General features: G+C 46.1%; 1 protein-coding gene across 50 annotated transcripts in view; it reads left to right on the top strand.

Moving 5' to 3' along the window:
- Positions 1 to 14,931, top strand: part of PPP2R5C (protein phosphatase 2 regulatory subunit B'gamma) — a 150,918-nt gene that overhangs the window by 103,394 nt on the left and 32,593 nt on the right. For 47 of the 50 annotated variants that reach the window (XR_014070928.1, XR_014070926.1, XR_014070927.1 and 44 more), the window contains 3 exons: positions 12,652 to 12,762; positions 13,736 to 13,828; positions 13,915 to 14,045. Coding sequence is in view for 41 of the 50 variants with exons in the window: in XM_081548843.1 (XP_081404969.1) it covers positions 12,652 to 12,762; positions 13,736 to 13,828; positions 13,915 to 14,045 (335 nt within the window). In the remaining 9 variants the exon portion in view is untranslated. Of the gene's footprint in view, positions 1 to 456; positions 528 to 12,417; positions 12,583 to 12,651; positions 12,763 to 13,735; positions 13,829 to 13,914; positions 14,046 to 14,931 lie in introns of those variants that run through there. The other 3 variants (XM_081548847.1, XM_081548829.1, XM_081548830.1) reach the window with 2 other exon arrangements.

The raw sequence follows: 14,931 nt of genomic DNA, 5'->3' as shown, positions 1-14,931 counted from the left end.
CAAGAAGTGCTTATTGAAATCCAGAGAATGCTTGTTCTACTTTAAATATCAGTGAGCCGTTTCTTGGAAATTTGTTCTTATTTTGGGAGAATTACCCTTTGTTTTGTTGGATGTTTTAAAATTATTTTTAAATGTGTGCTTATTTTAAATAAGTGAAATAAATACAAAAAGAAAAAAAAGTTAATCTTTGTATTTACACCACCCTTTCCCAGTTCTACCTAAACCTACCCCTACCTCCAGCCAACCAACTTACATGTACCTTTTTTCCCAAAAGACTGCTAAGAATTTTGGGAGATATGGATACGTTTATCATCTTGCATGATCATTTCCAGGATGTATGCAAATGTTAAATGTATCAACTTGTACAGTTTATGTACAGTTACACATGTCAGTTGTACCTCACAAAAGCTGGAGTTTTTTAAGCTCCTAAATTGATAGCTGTTTCTTTTGATCTAGGATCACAGTGAAGAACTTACGAAGACACTAAGGCCGTTGTGAACCAAGAAGGTTTGAGAACTTAGAACCTAGTAAATATCTTTCTGTAACATTTTTAAATTAATTTGAAATTTCCGTATGGCAAAATTAACTTTTTAGCGAACAGTTCTCTGAGCTCTGACAAATATGTATAGTCATGTAACCGCTCAGGGTAGAGAACAGTCTGATTGCCCTCCAATAAAAGCACTCCACGCTACATCTTTGAAATCAGACCTTCCCCTTATCCATTGCCCCTGGCGGCCACTAATCTGTCCCCCAGCTCGGTCGCTTGGCCGCTTCCAGAAGGTCATAGAAATGGACTCGGACAGTATGTTGCCTTTTGAGTCTAGCTCCTTTAACTTAGCGTAACGCGTTTGATGTTACGTTTGAGCACACAGGCGTGGGATTGCTGGGTCATATCGTTAAGTACTCGTTTGACTTTCTAAGAAGCTGCCAAGCTGTTTTCCGAGGTAGACGTGCGGTTTTTTGTGCCCCCAGCGGTCACATGTAATAGTTCCAGTTGCTCCACTTCCTTGTCAGCGTTTGGTATCTCCAGGCCTTTTGTCTTATTTTGACTTTAAGATGCAATTCCCTGATGATTAGCAATGCTGAGCATTTTTTCCTGTGTTTGTTTGCATATCTTCCTTGGGGAAGTGTGTGTTGATATCATTGGCCCATTTTTCAGTTGGGTTATTTTCTTGTTATTGAGCCTGAGACTTCGTTACATATTCTGGATACAAATGTTTCGCCAGACGCGTGACTTGCAAATCCTTTCTTTCAGCGGGTGGTTTGTCTTTTTATGTTAACAGTGTCTTTTACGGAGTTTTTCATTTAGATGAACTCTAATTTATAATTTGTCTCTCTCACGGATAGTGCTTTTGGTGTCATATGTAAGACGTCTTTGCCCCACCCAAACTCAAACAATTTTCTCCTGAACATTCCTACTTTTACATTTAAATCTATGATCCATTTTCTCTGAGGTTCATTTTTTGGCCTATGGATGTCCAAGTATTTGTTAAAGAGAATAACCATTCTCCATTGAATTCCTTTCCACCTTTTTGATGTGGTCATTCAAAAATTGACCATATTTGTGAGTCTGTTTCTGGACCCTGTATTCTCATCCACTGATCTAGGGATCTGCTCACCTACACCATACTATCTTCATGATTGTGAAAAGTGATAGTGTTAGTCGCTCAGTTGTGTCTGAATCTTTGTGTCCCCACGGATTGTAACCTGCCAGGCTCCTCTGTCCATGGAATGCTCCAGGCAAGAAGACTCGAATGGGTAGCTATTCCCTTCTCCAGGGGATCTTCCCAACCCAGGGATTAAACCCAGATCTCCTGCATTATAGGCAGATTCTTTACCGTCTGAGCCACCAGGGAAGTTCATTAGCTTTATATTAAATGTTGAGATCAGATCACGTGAATGCTCCAACCTTTTTATTCTTTTTCAAACTGTTTGGCTTTTCTAGTTATTGTATCTCTCCAAATTAATTTTAGAATCAGCTTGTCTTTATTTACAAAATATCTTTCAAGGGTTTTAATTAGAATTTTATTGAATACGTACATTTGGTGAGAATTGATATCTTAACAATATTGAACCTTTCAGTCTATGAACACAGCATATCTCCCCATTTTAGTCATCTTTGTAGTTTTAAGCATGTAGATTTCCCTGTATTTTTTTAGACTCATAAATATAAGTATTTCATTTTTTGGTGCTATTGTAATTGGAGTTTTTTATTTTCTATTTCTGTTCCTTGCAGTTGCATCAAGTGCTTCATGTTATTCAGTACATAACTATTAGTATTATTTATTAATTAAATTGACTCCTTTTATAACTGTAAAATGATCCTTCTATCACTAGTAATATTATTTTCTCCAAAACCTACTTTGTATGTTAGTATAGCCCCTCCAACTCTCTCTTGACTAGTGTTATCATGGTAAATCTTTTTCTTTCCTTTTACTTTTGACCAATTTGTATCTTTGTATTTAAAGTGGACTTATTGTAGACAGTATATGGTTGAGTCTTATGCTTTTATTCAGTCAAGCAATCTCTGCCTTTTGATTGGGATAGTGGTAGTCAAACCATTAATTTTCATTGTGAGTACTGATATTATTGGGTTTAAATCTACCATTTTGCTATATTTTTTCCCTATTTATCTGAGTTTTGTTCCCTTTTCCTCTTTTTCTGCTTTTTTTTTGACCAATTGAACATTTTTTGTGATTACATTTTATCTCTTTTGTTGGCTTTTAAGCTATCACTGTTTTTCAAAAAAAAAAATTTTTTTTTTTAATTTATTTTTGGCTATGCTGGGTCTTCATTGCTTTGTGAGAGCTTTCTCTAGTTGTGGCAAGTAGGGGCTACTTGTACGAGCTTCTCATTGTGGGGGCTCCTCTTATGGAGGTCATGCTCTAGGCATGGGCTTCAGTAGTTGCAGCATTCAGGCCCCAACATTCAGGACTTGGTAGTTGCGGCTCATGGGCTCTAGAGCATGGACTGAGTCGTTGTGGTTCACGCACCTCGTTGCTCCACAGCATGTGGAATCTCTCCAGGCCAGGGATCAAATCCATGTCCTCTCCATTGGCAGGCAGATTCTTACCCACTGCACCACCAGGGAAGTCCTAAACTATCACTCTTTATTGACTGATCTCGTGTATTTCGCTTTTCTAGAATGCATCTTGGGCGTGTCACAGTTAGCCTTCAAGTGAGCATACACCGTGTCACGTAAATGTCTTCCAGCAGCAGACTTCCATTTCTTCTCCCCCAGTCTTTCTGCTGTTGTTGTCATACATCTTCTCCATATGTTATAAACCCCATGGTATATTATTTTTAGGAAACAGTTCCATTTTAAAGAGATTTAAATAATTGTTAAACTCTCTTATACTTACCCAGATAGTTACCATTTTCAGTATTATTCATTCCGATATCCATCTGATACCAGTTTTTTTCTGCTTGAAGGACTTTCTTAACTTTCTCTTGTAGCAGACGTCTGTTGTTGTTTAGTCACTAAGTTGTGTCCAACTCTTTGCAACTCCATGGGAACTATAGCCTACCAGGCTCCTCTGTCCATGGGATTTCCCAGGCAAGAATACTGGAGTGGGTGGCCATTTCCTTCTCCAGGAGAACTTCCCAACCAGGGATCAAACCCGCGTCTCCTAATGGCAGGTGGATTCTTTACCTCTGAGATCTGTGCTATGCTATGGGTAGTCACTCAGTTGTCTCCGATTCTTTACGACTCCATGGACAGTAGCCCGCCAGGATCCTCTGTTCATCAGGATTCTCCAAACAAGAGTACTGGAGTGGGTTGCCATGCCCTCCTGCAGGGGAACTTCCCAACCCAGGAATCGAACCGGAGCCTCCTGCTTTGCAGGTGGATTCTTTACCAGCTGAGCTATCAGGGAAGCCCACCACTGAGGTCTACCAGCGATTAATTCTTCTAGTGTTTGTTTGCCTGAAAAAGTCATTCTTTTGCCTTTGATTTTGAAGGATATGCAGGCATACCTCATTTTATTGTGCTTCATTTTATTATACTTTTTATGTATTGTGTTTTTGACAAATTGAAGATTTGTGGCAGTCCTGTGCAAGCAAGTCTAGTGGCACCATTTTTCCAACCATTTTGCTCACTTTGTGTCTCTGTGTCACATTTTGGTAATTCTCAAAATATTTCAAACCCTTCAACAGCAAAAAGATTATGACTCTCTGAAGGCTCAGATAATGGTTAGCATTTTTTAGCAATAAAGTATTTTTTAACTAGGGTATGTACATTTTTTTTTTTAGGCATAAGGCTATTGTATACTTAATATAGTATAATACGGTTTCAATATAACTTTTATAGGCACTGGGAAACCAACAACTTTGTGTGACTAGCTTTATTTTGACATCACTTTATTGCACTGCTCTAGAGCCGAACCCACAATACCTCTGGTGGGTGTAGAGCAACAGGTCAGAGTTTAATCCTTTAAAAATTATGCTCCACTTTCTTCTTGCTTGCATTGTTTGTCATGAGAAGTCTGCTGCCTTTCCTGTCTCTGTTCCTTTGAACCTAGGGTATCTTTTTTCCCTCTGGTTGGTTTTTACAATCTTTTTCTTTTATTCTTTTTAATCAAGCACCTTGATTACGATGTGCCTTGGTGTAGTTTTCTTCTTGTGTTTGGAGTTCATTTATAATTTTTATCAAATTTGGGAAAGTATTTGGCCCTAATCTCTGCAAACATTTTTTTCTGCCCCCTGCACCATAATCCTTTAGAGACTCCAATAACGTGTGTGTTAGGCCTCTTAGAGTTGTCCCACAGCTCACGGGTGCGCCTTTTCTCTTTAGCATTATATTTTTTGTGTGTGTTTCATTTGGTGATTCCCTTTGTTGTCTTCAAGTTCAGTAATTTTCTGCAGTGTCTCAGCTCTTTTGTTAATTCCCACCCAGTAAATTTTTCATCTCCCACTGTCGTCTTCATCTCATGTAGTTTATGTCTTTTCTATATCTTCATGTCTCCACCTAACTTTATAAACACAGAATATTGTTTTAGCCTTATCTGTTAATTCTACCATTGTGTCAGTCCCAAGTCATTTCAATTGATTGGTTTTCCTTGTTATAGAGGATATTTTTCATGCTGCTTTATGTGTCTGGTAATTAATTTTTTATTGGATGCCTGACCATGTGAATTTTGTCTTTTTTTTTTTTTTTTTGGCTACACCAGGTCTTAGTTGCAGCATGTGGGATCCAATTCCCTGACCAGGGATTGAACCTGGGTCCCCTGCTTTAGGAGCACAGAGTCTTAGCCACCAGGCCACCAGGGGAGTTCCCTGAATTTTGTCTTGATGAATACTGCATACTTACTTATTTCTCCTAATGTTCTGGAGCTTTGCTTCAGATGCAGTTAAGTTACTTGCAAACAGTTTGATCCTTTTGATTCTTGCTTTTAAGAGGTGTTAGGAAGGACTAATGAGCTGACTCATTGGAAAAGACTCTGATGCTGGGAAAGATTGAAGGCAAAAGGAGAAGGGGGCACCAGAGGATGAGATGGTTGGATAGCATCACCAACTCAGTGGGCATGAATTTGAGCACACTCCAAGAGATGGTAAAGGACAGGGCAGCCTGGAGTGCTGCTGCAGTCCATGGGGTCGCAAAGAGTCGGACACAGCTTAGCGACTGAACAACAACAAGGAAGGAATGTGGTCGTAGTCACTTGGTGGCTAATGATCCCCTCTACTGAGATAAGACCCCTCTGATTATGAGCCCAGTACTCCATGAATTAATGAATTCTTGCAGTCCGGTTGGTGGGAACAGGCACTGCTGTTGGCCCTGGGTGAGTACTGGGTCCCTGGTCTTTTCAGGTGTTCTTTTTGCAGGCTCCAGTAGTTTTCTGACACAGATGTGCTGGTCATTCCTCTGCTGAATAGTTTAAGGAGACCTCTGCAGTCTCTGGAGTTGTCTCTGTGCAACTCTGTCCTCTCTTGGACTGTGCCTTGCAAATTCTAACACCTGTGTCTGCTGAATGTCACCTGGGTTCTTTCTGCCTATACTGAAACCTGGAAATTCTGTTGAAGGAGAAAGCTGGGCATTTGTTTCCCATCTCTCAGGAATCTCTGTCTTTCACTGCCTGAAATCCATGCCTTGCAAACCGTTATTCCATATGTTTTAGCTTAGTTTTTTTGCTTGTTTCAGGAAGTAGGACAAATCCCATTTCTGTTCCTCTGTCTTGTCAGGAAGTGTACGTTTCTGCTTCATTTATAATAGATACTCGGTCAGTATGTAACTCCATCCACACAGGTGGTCCAGAATGATTCTAAAAAATGAACTAATTAAAGGTTATGTGCATAATTTATAACTGTGTAACTGTGCATCTAGTCAGTGGAGATGGCACGTAGCAAGAAGATGGTTGGTTATGCATACATGACCAGGAGATAAATACTTTAGCTCTGAAGCTTCCCTTTTCAGTTCATTTCTCTCATGTTGAATGCAGAATACATAGTTTTGCCATTCCAAAGCATTCCTAAACTTTCTCACAATTTATTGCAAAAAAAAAAAAATCAATGTATGTAATGTATAAGGATGTTGATGGTAAAATTTAATTGGTAGCTGTATGGTTATTCACTATGAAATTCAGCTGTTGAGGTTTTTCATAACAAGATACTGGGGAATACATCGTTCAGAAGCTATGTAAAAGTCACCTTAGGTCCAGAGTAAACAGCTTAGGAGAAGCTTCCAGTTGCAATGTTATCTTTAAATAGCACCAACTGAACTATAAGTGTTGCAGATTAGTGGTTATCTTTTGTAAGTAAATGTTCTGTTCTGAAATTCAAAAAATAAAAATTAAAGAATAAATTTATATGCATAACTATAAATGACTAGCATATTTTCATTTGAAGAAGATGCTATTATACCCTTAATTGTGAAATAGTCATAAAATTAAAATGTATGTTGTTTGAAAACATGAGAGTAAATTTCCTTTATTTAAGTATTGTACAAAGATTTGTAGGTATTTATTTCCATTCCTTTAACTTTGATTAAGAACGTATTTGATCGTAAGATTAGCCGGCTGGTCACAGTAAGAGTTCAGCTTGTGGTTCCTTCATTCGGGTGTCTATTCAGAGGTAAAGCTGCATCCTTTGAAAGCAGCTCTCGCTTAGAGGAAGTGGTGATGTCGATTCCTGGAGGAGGGGACCCAACTTCACTGCCCCCCTCTCCCGTGTTGGTAAAGTGCTCATTCTGTGCCACGTGAAGCGATGGGACCTGGAAAGCGGCACCAGAGGAAAGACATTAGACCAAGAAGTACCCGACCACCCAGTTATATTTGAGACACAGATCACGGAGAGCGGGGCGGGATGATGGAAGAGCTTGAACTCAGGGGCCGATTTGGGCCTGGGGTCAGGAGAGGTTCCCCTGATGAAACGACGCTGCAGCTGAGAGCTGAGGTTCCACTGGGAAGTTTTCACAGTTTTCAGGTAATTACTTGGTGTTGCAGTTAATAAGGTGACTGGTCGGTGGTTTTCCCAAAGGACCCACTTGCCCTCAGCAGGTCTGTGAGGTCCTACCAGGTGCCGGGCGCTGAGGCAGGCGCTGGAGGGTCCAAGTCAAGCAAACGTTCCCCAGGACGACACCTGAATTCTGCTGTGAAACCAGATTGATCTCATTTTACAAGTGAGGCAAGGGACAGTTTTTCTCTTTAAGATTGCTAGTAGGATTTTTATTGTCCACCTAAAAAGTCAATTAGAGTTACTAAGATTGCTTTCAAAGTATGAACTGCTTTGTGGAAAAGTTACATTTTGTGATACAGTGCCATCTCACACTGGAGAAGGAAAGGGCTCTCGTCCGGGTACTCTTCAGTGCCTTTCCTAGGGTTTTCATGCTCTGAGGCCTTGTAACTGGCTCGTGAGTTCCTAGGCCCTTGGTCATTTTTGTGGCCGCATACCTGGGGTCCACCTGTTAATCATGTTTCCCCATTACCTGCTGTTGGTGGAGAGGCTGTTGCTGTTATGTGTGTATTTTTGATTTTCGTATGGGTGGTCCAACCGTGATGGTCTGGCCATTGCCTCTGTTGGTTTTCCCAGTTATATAATTTGTAGTCAAATAACAGCTTTCTGTTTAAAATATAACGCGGAAGGGCTCCATTCCTCCCTACCCCCAAAATGTATCTCTTAGCAATATGACCCTCAGAGCCTGGCCTTCCTATTGCAGGAGCTGCTGCTGCTGCTGCTAAGTCACTTCAGTCGTGTCCGACTCTGTGTGACCCCATAGACGGCAGCCCACCAGGCTCCCCCATCCCTGGGATTCTCCAGGCAAGAACACTGGAGTGGGTTGCCATTGCCTTCTCCAATGCATGAAAATGAAAAGTGAAAGGGAAGTCGCTCAGTCGTGTCCGACTCCTAGCGACCCCACGGACTGCAGCCCACCAGGCTCCTCCGTCCATGGGATTTTCCAGGCAAGAGTACTAGAGGAAGGGCTGTCATTTGGGCTTTGGTGGACTCACCTTTATAAATCCTACTGACCTGAATAAAATAGAATCAGTAGCAGTAGAGAACCCTTGTGGTTTTAAACAGAGAGCTGAATAAGCAACCTCTCTTTCCTTGTCTCTGAAATTAGATTATCAGTGTTCCTTTTTGGAGTGTATCCCTTCCTATCTTAAACCTTTATATTGTCTACTGTACTACAGGTGTCTCACAACATGAATATTTTATTACTTCACCCACTGGCGGTGAATAGGACAGGTATAGAAAGCCTGCATGTTACCACTAAATGGTGAGACTTTTCCATAAACTCGCTTCTTGAGCCATTTTGGTTTGTGTTTACTCAGTAAATTTAGCAACTGGGAGAAAAACATCTAGAGGGTCATTTAAATACTGAAAGTAGAAGTGTCGGGAGAGCTGTCAAAGCAGGTGCTTCCTACTGCACAGTCAGTCCACGCCATACATGGGGGCTGTGCACGCCTGCATGCGTCATGATGTCTGTCTCTCACATGCCCAGTGCAAAGCAGGGGTTTACTCTCTTTCCGCAGGTGAGAAAACCAAGGCTTGAGTAGGCTGTTGAGTCTCGGGTCCTGCTCTTGAGTGAGAAAAGGGCTCAGGGAGGCTGCCTCCTGAGGCCTCGCTGCCCCTTTCTGTCCAAGACCTGATTCCGGCTCTGTTTGCCGGGATCAGGGTGCAGCGGAGAGGTTGTGGGGGGCATCTGCGTGATCCACACCAGATCTAAGGCTTCTAGACCTACGGCAGAAACGGATTCCCTCTGATGTCCATGGCGTGATGCTGGCAATGATCGCCTTCTGTAGTGCTGAGGCTAAACTCCACGCGTCTAGACAACACGTGGATGACAGACCATGGCACTCAACTAATTTGACCTCTGAAGCTGTTGGGCTAAGAAATGTTGCTGGGTTGGAAACCCGAAGATAGCTCCAGGTGGCCTGTTTTTTTTGCTTTCTGCTCTTCAATCTGTGTTTTAGTTTTTAATGTCTTTAGCCTTTTCTAAAGCATTAAATCAGTGCAATGAAATGTGGTAGGAAAGAAGGGTAGAATAGTGTGAGGTTTTTGTTGTTGTGGCATGAAACAAATAATTTTCTATCCATTGGAGCTGGCCAGTAATAAAACTTCCTGGACCGAGGACGGTCATCCTCGCAGGACACTGAAAAGGGGACTTTTGTGTTCAAAGCAACTTGGTCTGTGGCCCCTTGCAGGCCCCAAGGATGGATCAGTCAGAGCTCTTTCAGAGAAGCAGAACCAGGAAGATAGAGACAGAGAAGGAGAGGAGCGGATGGACACGTGGATGGACGGGGAGAGTCTTGAGGCTCTGTCTTAGGACACGTGGAGTCAGACAGGGCAGATCTGAACCTCATGGGGCGGGCATTGCCGCTGCTGTGCACAATGGATTTGCTTCTTCCTCGGCGAAGCCAGTTTTGCTCTTAGAAGACTTCTCGACTGCTTGGGTGAGGCCCACCCTCATTCTCGAGGGTAATCTTTCCTTAAAGTCAGCTCATCTGTGTGACCACAGTGACTAAATGCTATCACAGTGACAGTCAGATCACTGTTTGATTGAATAGTGGGTACTCTGAGCCATCACCCGGGTATGCTTTATTTTTTTCAGCCATTGCCTTAACCACAGTCTGTCATATCTCCCTTTCCTGCTCCTCTGGTTACAGCTGTCGCGCCTAGTTTAACGCTCAACCCCCAGCTCAGAACCTCCCCATCCCCGCCTATCCCCTGAGCGGGGCCTGTGCCTGCCGTCCTGTGGCCTGGCCTCTGTGCGGGTACCCACCCATCCCGGGGGTGTCTGTGCTCCGGGGAATGTTGGGCTTCCCCGGAGACCCCCTCTGAGGGGCGGCCATCTCCTCATGTGTCCCAGCCTCCAGCCCCTATCCAGGCAAGCTGACCACTCCTCTCTCCCCTTTGACCTCTGTGGCCCGTGTGCTCCCCTCTGGGTGCCCTACACCCCAACATCACGGGCCCACCAGCAAGTCTCCCAGAGAGGAGGGTGGCATGTGTTCCCAGACACCTCCCCCCCAGATCCAGGGCTTCCAGCCCCAGTCTCTGGGAGCCCCCCAACCAGTGGCTTTCAGGGAGAGGATTGGGAAGCCCGGCCCAGGAATGCCACACCCCACGAAAGCCCCCGGCTCCGTTCTGACCCTGTGCTCTCGCACCCCGCAGCCCGAGAGGAGGGGCGGCGGTCAGTGGTGACCGGGCTGGTTCTGCTGCCCCTGCCCCACCCCACAGGCCCGGAGGAGACAAGCTGTACCTTTCCTTAGTGGGCGGGCTCCTCGCATCCCCTTGTTCTATCTCGTGGGCTTTGGGACCAGGGACCTGGGGGCCAGCGATGGAGGACTTGCCCCTTCCACCTGGCCACGCCTGTCCCAGCGTCTGCTCTCCAGTCACCTGTTGTTTAGGAGGCCTCTTCTGGGTCCTGTGCACACAACCTGTCCACAGGTTCCAGAGCACTGCCACTTTTTACTTTTATCTTAGGAAAGTGAGAATGAAAGTCTCTCAGTCATGTCTGACTCTTTATGACCCCATGTACTACACATGTATCTCCTTGCAATTCTTGGAATTCTCCAGGCCAGTACACTGGAGTGGGTTGCCTTTCCCTTCTCCAGGGGATCTTCCCAACCTAGAGATCGAGCCCAGGTCTCCTGCATCACAGGCGGATTCTTGACCAGCTCAGCCACAAGAAGAGCATTACTCATATTTTTACTAAAAGAATTGGTAAATTTTTTAGTTGTTTCTGGCTTTTGGTTCCTTGTTCCAGCCATTCTCTGTCCCTCCTGTTCCTGGACCACCTGTGTGAGCTCCTCTCACATGACTTAGAGGCAGACTTTTGGTATTCGGGCTTCTGGAGCCCGTGATACGGGGAGTGACTGTGTTTGTTCGTGGAAAATGGTATAACAGAAAAACAGGATGAACCAAAACAGGTGCCATGGAGTTTTCACTTGGTCTCTACAAGGCTGTTCTCTGAAGAGCCAGGTTTGCTCTGAACTCCCTGCAGAGACCCTCACTGTTAGTTTGGAGTGGGATTCTGCCTTGTAGTTTGGGGGGTTTTGATTCTGTGCATCTGGGCTGCAGGGACAGAGGGGTTTTTTTGATCCTAGAGTTGAGCTCTGTTAACTGGCATAGGTCGGCTCAAAGATTTGGTGAGGTCACATTTAAACTGACTACAAGGAGACTTCCCTTGTGGGCCAGTGGTTAGAAATATGCCTTGCAATGCCAGGAACGTGAGTTCAGTCCCTGGTTGGGGAACCATGGTCCCACATGCCCTGGAGCCCTTGAAGGCCAGGAGCCACAACCACCAAGCCTGTGCCCCACAACTAGAGAGTCCGTGTCCCCCAAGAGAAGATCCTGAGCGCCACAACCAAGACCGAGGCGGCCAAACAGAAAATTTTTAGAAATAAGCTAACTACAAAAGAAAAATAGGTTATGAATGGTGATACAGAAAAACTAAACTTTTATTTATATCAGGAAACTGTCAGTGTATGTTGTGCCTTATTCTTATTAACCATGAGGGCCCCTGTGCACCTAAGAATTCTAGATTTTGTATAGAAAACACGTGTTGTAAAGCCCACTGTTGTTTATGAAGTTGAGGTTAATCAGAGCCTGGGCTAGGGGCGCGTGGTGATGGACAGCGCAGGGGGAGAACAGGGCAGAAGGCAGAGGGTCACACGGCCGGGCTGTCCTGCGATGTGACACCTCCTCTCCTTGCCAACACTGCAGCCCTCTCTCTGGAAAGGCTCCTCTGGCCGCCCCCCCGGAGACCACCGCGTCGTCACTGTGGCCTCTCTTGTCCTGTCCCTGCGGAGGACTCCAGAAGGTGCGCACGGCGTCCAGTGCAACACGACCTCTGCCCTTTCCTCCCTGTTTGCAGTTCTTTGGTCTCCACTGTTTCCTTTGTGATCTCAGCTTTTCTCAGTAGCACTCGGAACTCTCTCCGTGTTCCGGAACAGGGGTCATCCCTGCCGGGTGGCGTCTGTTGGTGCTGGTTATCCGGAAGTCAGGCAGGGACCTCGGTGTTAGGTCGTCACGGCCTTGGGTCCTGCGGCGTTGACCCAGGCTCTCGAGACCCACGCCGCTTCTGAACATTGAGACTAGGACGAGCCAGATCCCCACGGGAAGCAGCTGCCATTAGAATGCCTTAAGGTTGTTATAGACATTCTCTGGAAATCGTTTTAATATCCTGGTTATAATTATAAAATATGTGGATTTTAGTTTGCAGTTAACATGTTTCGAACGTTACCACCTTCCTCCAACCCCACGGGAGCAGAATTTGACCCAGAGGAAGACGAGCCAACGTTAGAAGCAGCCTGGCCTCACCTGCAGGTACGGGGTTGTGGGTCTCAGAAGTAGAGGGGCAGGACGGGATGTTTTCTCCAGGACCGGAGCGCCCAGCTGGTCCGGGGTGGGGAGGGGGCCTTTGAGCTTTGGTGTCATGACCCTGCAGACCTGCACATCGGAGAGAAGTGTTGAAGGCAGAAGAAGGTTTTTGTTAGCTTGGGCATGTTACACAAACTACAAAGCTATAGAACTGTCAGTATGTTTTCAGTGGAAGTGACCGTTGAGCTGAGGTCGTGGGTCTTATGCAGACATTTCTCAGTCTTGGTCCCTGGACTTCCTGTTGCCTGCGATGCATCCCAGGGCCCACCTGCTTGACAGATGCTTTTTTTCTGACACATTTGTGAAGAAAGAGGTGGATTGGGCGGGGCGCCTGCCCCACGAGGTAGATCGGGAGGTCTGGATCGGCTGAAGGAGGGCAGTCGGGGAGGTAAACACCCTGGGAGGGAGCTCGACGGGGGGCAGACAGGAAGGGCCAGAGGCAGAGCCCCCTGCCCTCAGTGTCGTGTGCAGCCGTGACAGCCTGCAGCCCACTCATGCGGGGGTGACTGCGTCTGCGACCTGCTCGCCCAGCGGTCCCGCTTCCTGTGCACCTGGCCTTCCGCCAGGACCCTGGGGGTGACAGGACCTGCAGATCCCACCTGGAGTCTGGTCCCAGCCCTGCCTGCGGCTTCTGTGTACTGTAGGCTCCAAGCAGGGGCGACAATAGGCATGGGAGTCACTGTGTAGATGCCACGGAAGGGTACAGTCTGTGGTTCTTAGAAATAAAGCAGTTACCATCCTCAGTATAATTAAGCCATGTGATTTGATATGGGTTCTTTAGATACATGCCCTCTTTTTTTTTTTTTTTTTGTTAAGGTTAGTATTTGCAGACAGATTCAACTCATGGTATATTTTGAAATCTCCACTTAATGAAATACCATGTTATTTGACTCACTGTGTTTTTTTTTTTTCCTCCTAGCTTGTTTATGAGTTTTTCTTAAGATTTTTAGAGTCTTCAGATTTCCAACCTAATATAGCGAAGAAATATATTGATCAGAAGTTTGTATTGCAGGTAAGGCCCAGATTAGCTGAAGCTACAAATTCCGTAATCTGCCCACAGAGAATTCCCGTTCACTGAGTGTCTTTTTCTCCTTGAAGCTTTTAGAGCTCTTTGACAGTGAAGATCCTCGCGAGAGAGATTTTCTCAAAACTACCCTTCACAGAATCTATGGAAAATTCTTAGGCTTAAGAGCTTACATCAGAAAACAGATAAATAATATATTTTATAGGTAAGTCTGTGCACGATGGCCTTTCCCTCTTGCACGCCGATGGTCCCGTCACACTTAACCTCACCGTTTCCTTCAGAGGCTGAAGAGCAGGAGTGGCTGTTTGTGCGCAGCTGGGGGCCTGTCCACACCTCTTGTCTCGGCGCTGGGCGGGGCCCCTTCACGCTGTGCCTGCTCCCCTACCCCCCCACCCCCTACCCCACGGCTCGTACCCCAGCCTGTGGTCCAGCTCTCACTGGCAGGCCGATCACCCCGAGCCTGGCTCCCTCTGGACCCACCCAGAGCCGCACGAGCTCGCACTTCCCCGTGGATCTTGGTGGAAGGAGGGTAGGGGGTGGATCAGGGGCTCTTTGGGGGCGTCCCTGCTGGAAGCGGTGGGTGAGGCAGTGCAGTGACCAGGGCCGCCTCCCCAGGCCTGCAGGTCCACAGGGCCAGCTCGGCCCTGGTTGGGTGGAGGAGGGCCCCGCCCCAGGGCTCAGGGAGGAGTGTCCCCCAAGTGTTCAGCTTGACCCCTTCTCCCCTCACAAACCCGCCCGTCGCCACCTCTGTGAACCTGAGGGTGCTAACGCCCCTAGATCCGCCACCTCCCACGCCAGCACGCTCTTCAGATGAGCGGGTGTGGGTCCTGGGCGAGCCCCCAGTGCGCCGCATGTCCTGCTGTTTTCCACCAGCCCTTCTCCTCACCCTCCCAGGCTCTGGAAACATCCCCACACCAAGAAGGCCACCAAGAAGGCCCCAGCGTGGCGGGTGGTCTGGTCTCCTGGGAGGGCCAGCTGCTGGTCTCGGAGCCCCAGCTCCAGCTTCCCGCCTGGCTCCTGGGGGCGCCCGATAAATGTCAGCGGACGAAACCCTTAGCGTAGTTCCTTCTCTGCCGCTGGAAGCAGTAAGG

Source organism: Giraffa tippelskirchi, chromosome 12, assembly GCF_054371585.1.
Source record: "Giraffa tippelskirchi isolate mGirTip1 chromosome 12, T2T-mGirTip1v1.2.pri, whole genome shotgun sequence".
Classification (NCBI taxonomy): Eukaryota; Metazoa; Chordata; class Mammalia; order Artiodactyla; family Giraffidae; genus Giraffa; species Giraffa tippelskirchi.
This window is presented reverse-complemented; position numbering and strand designations above follow the sequence as displayed.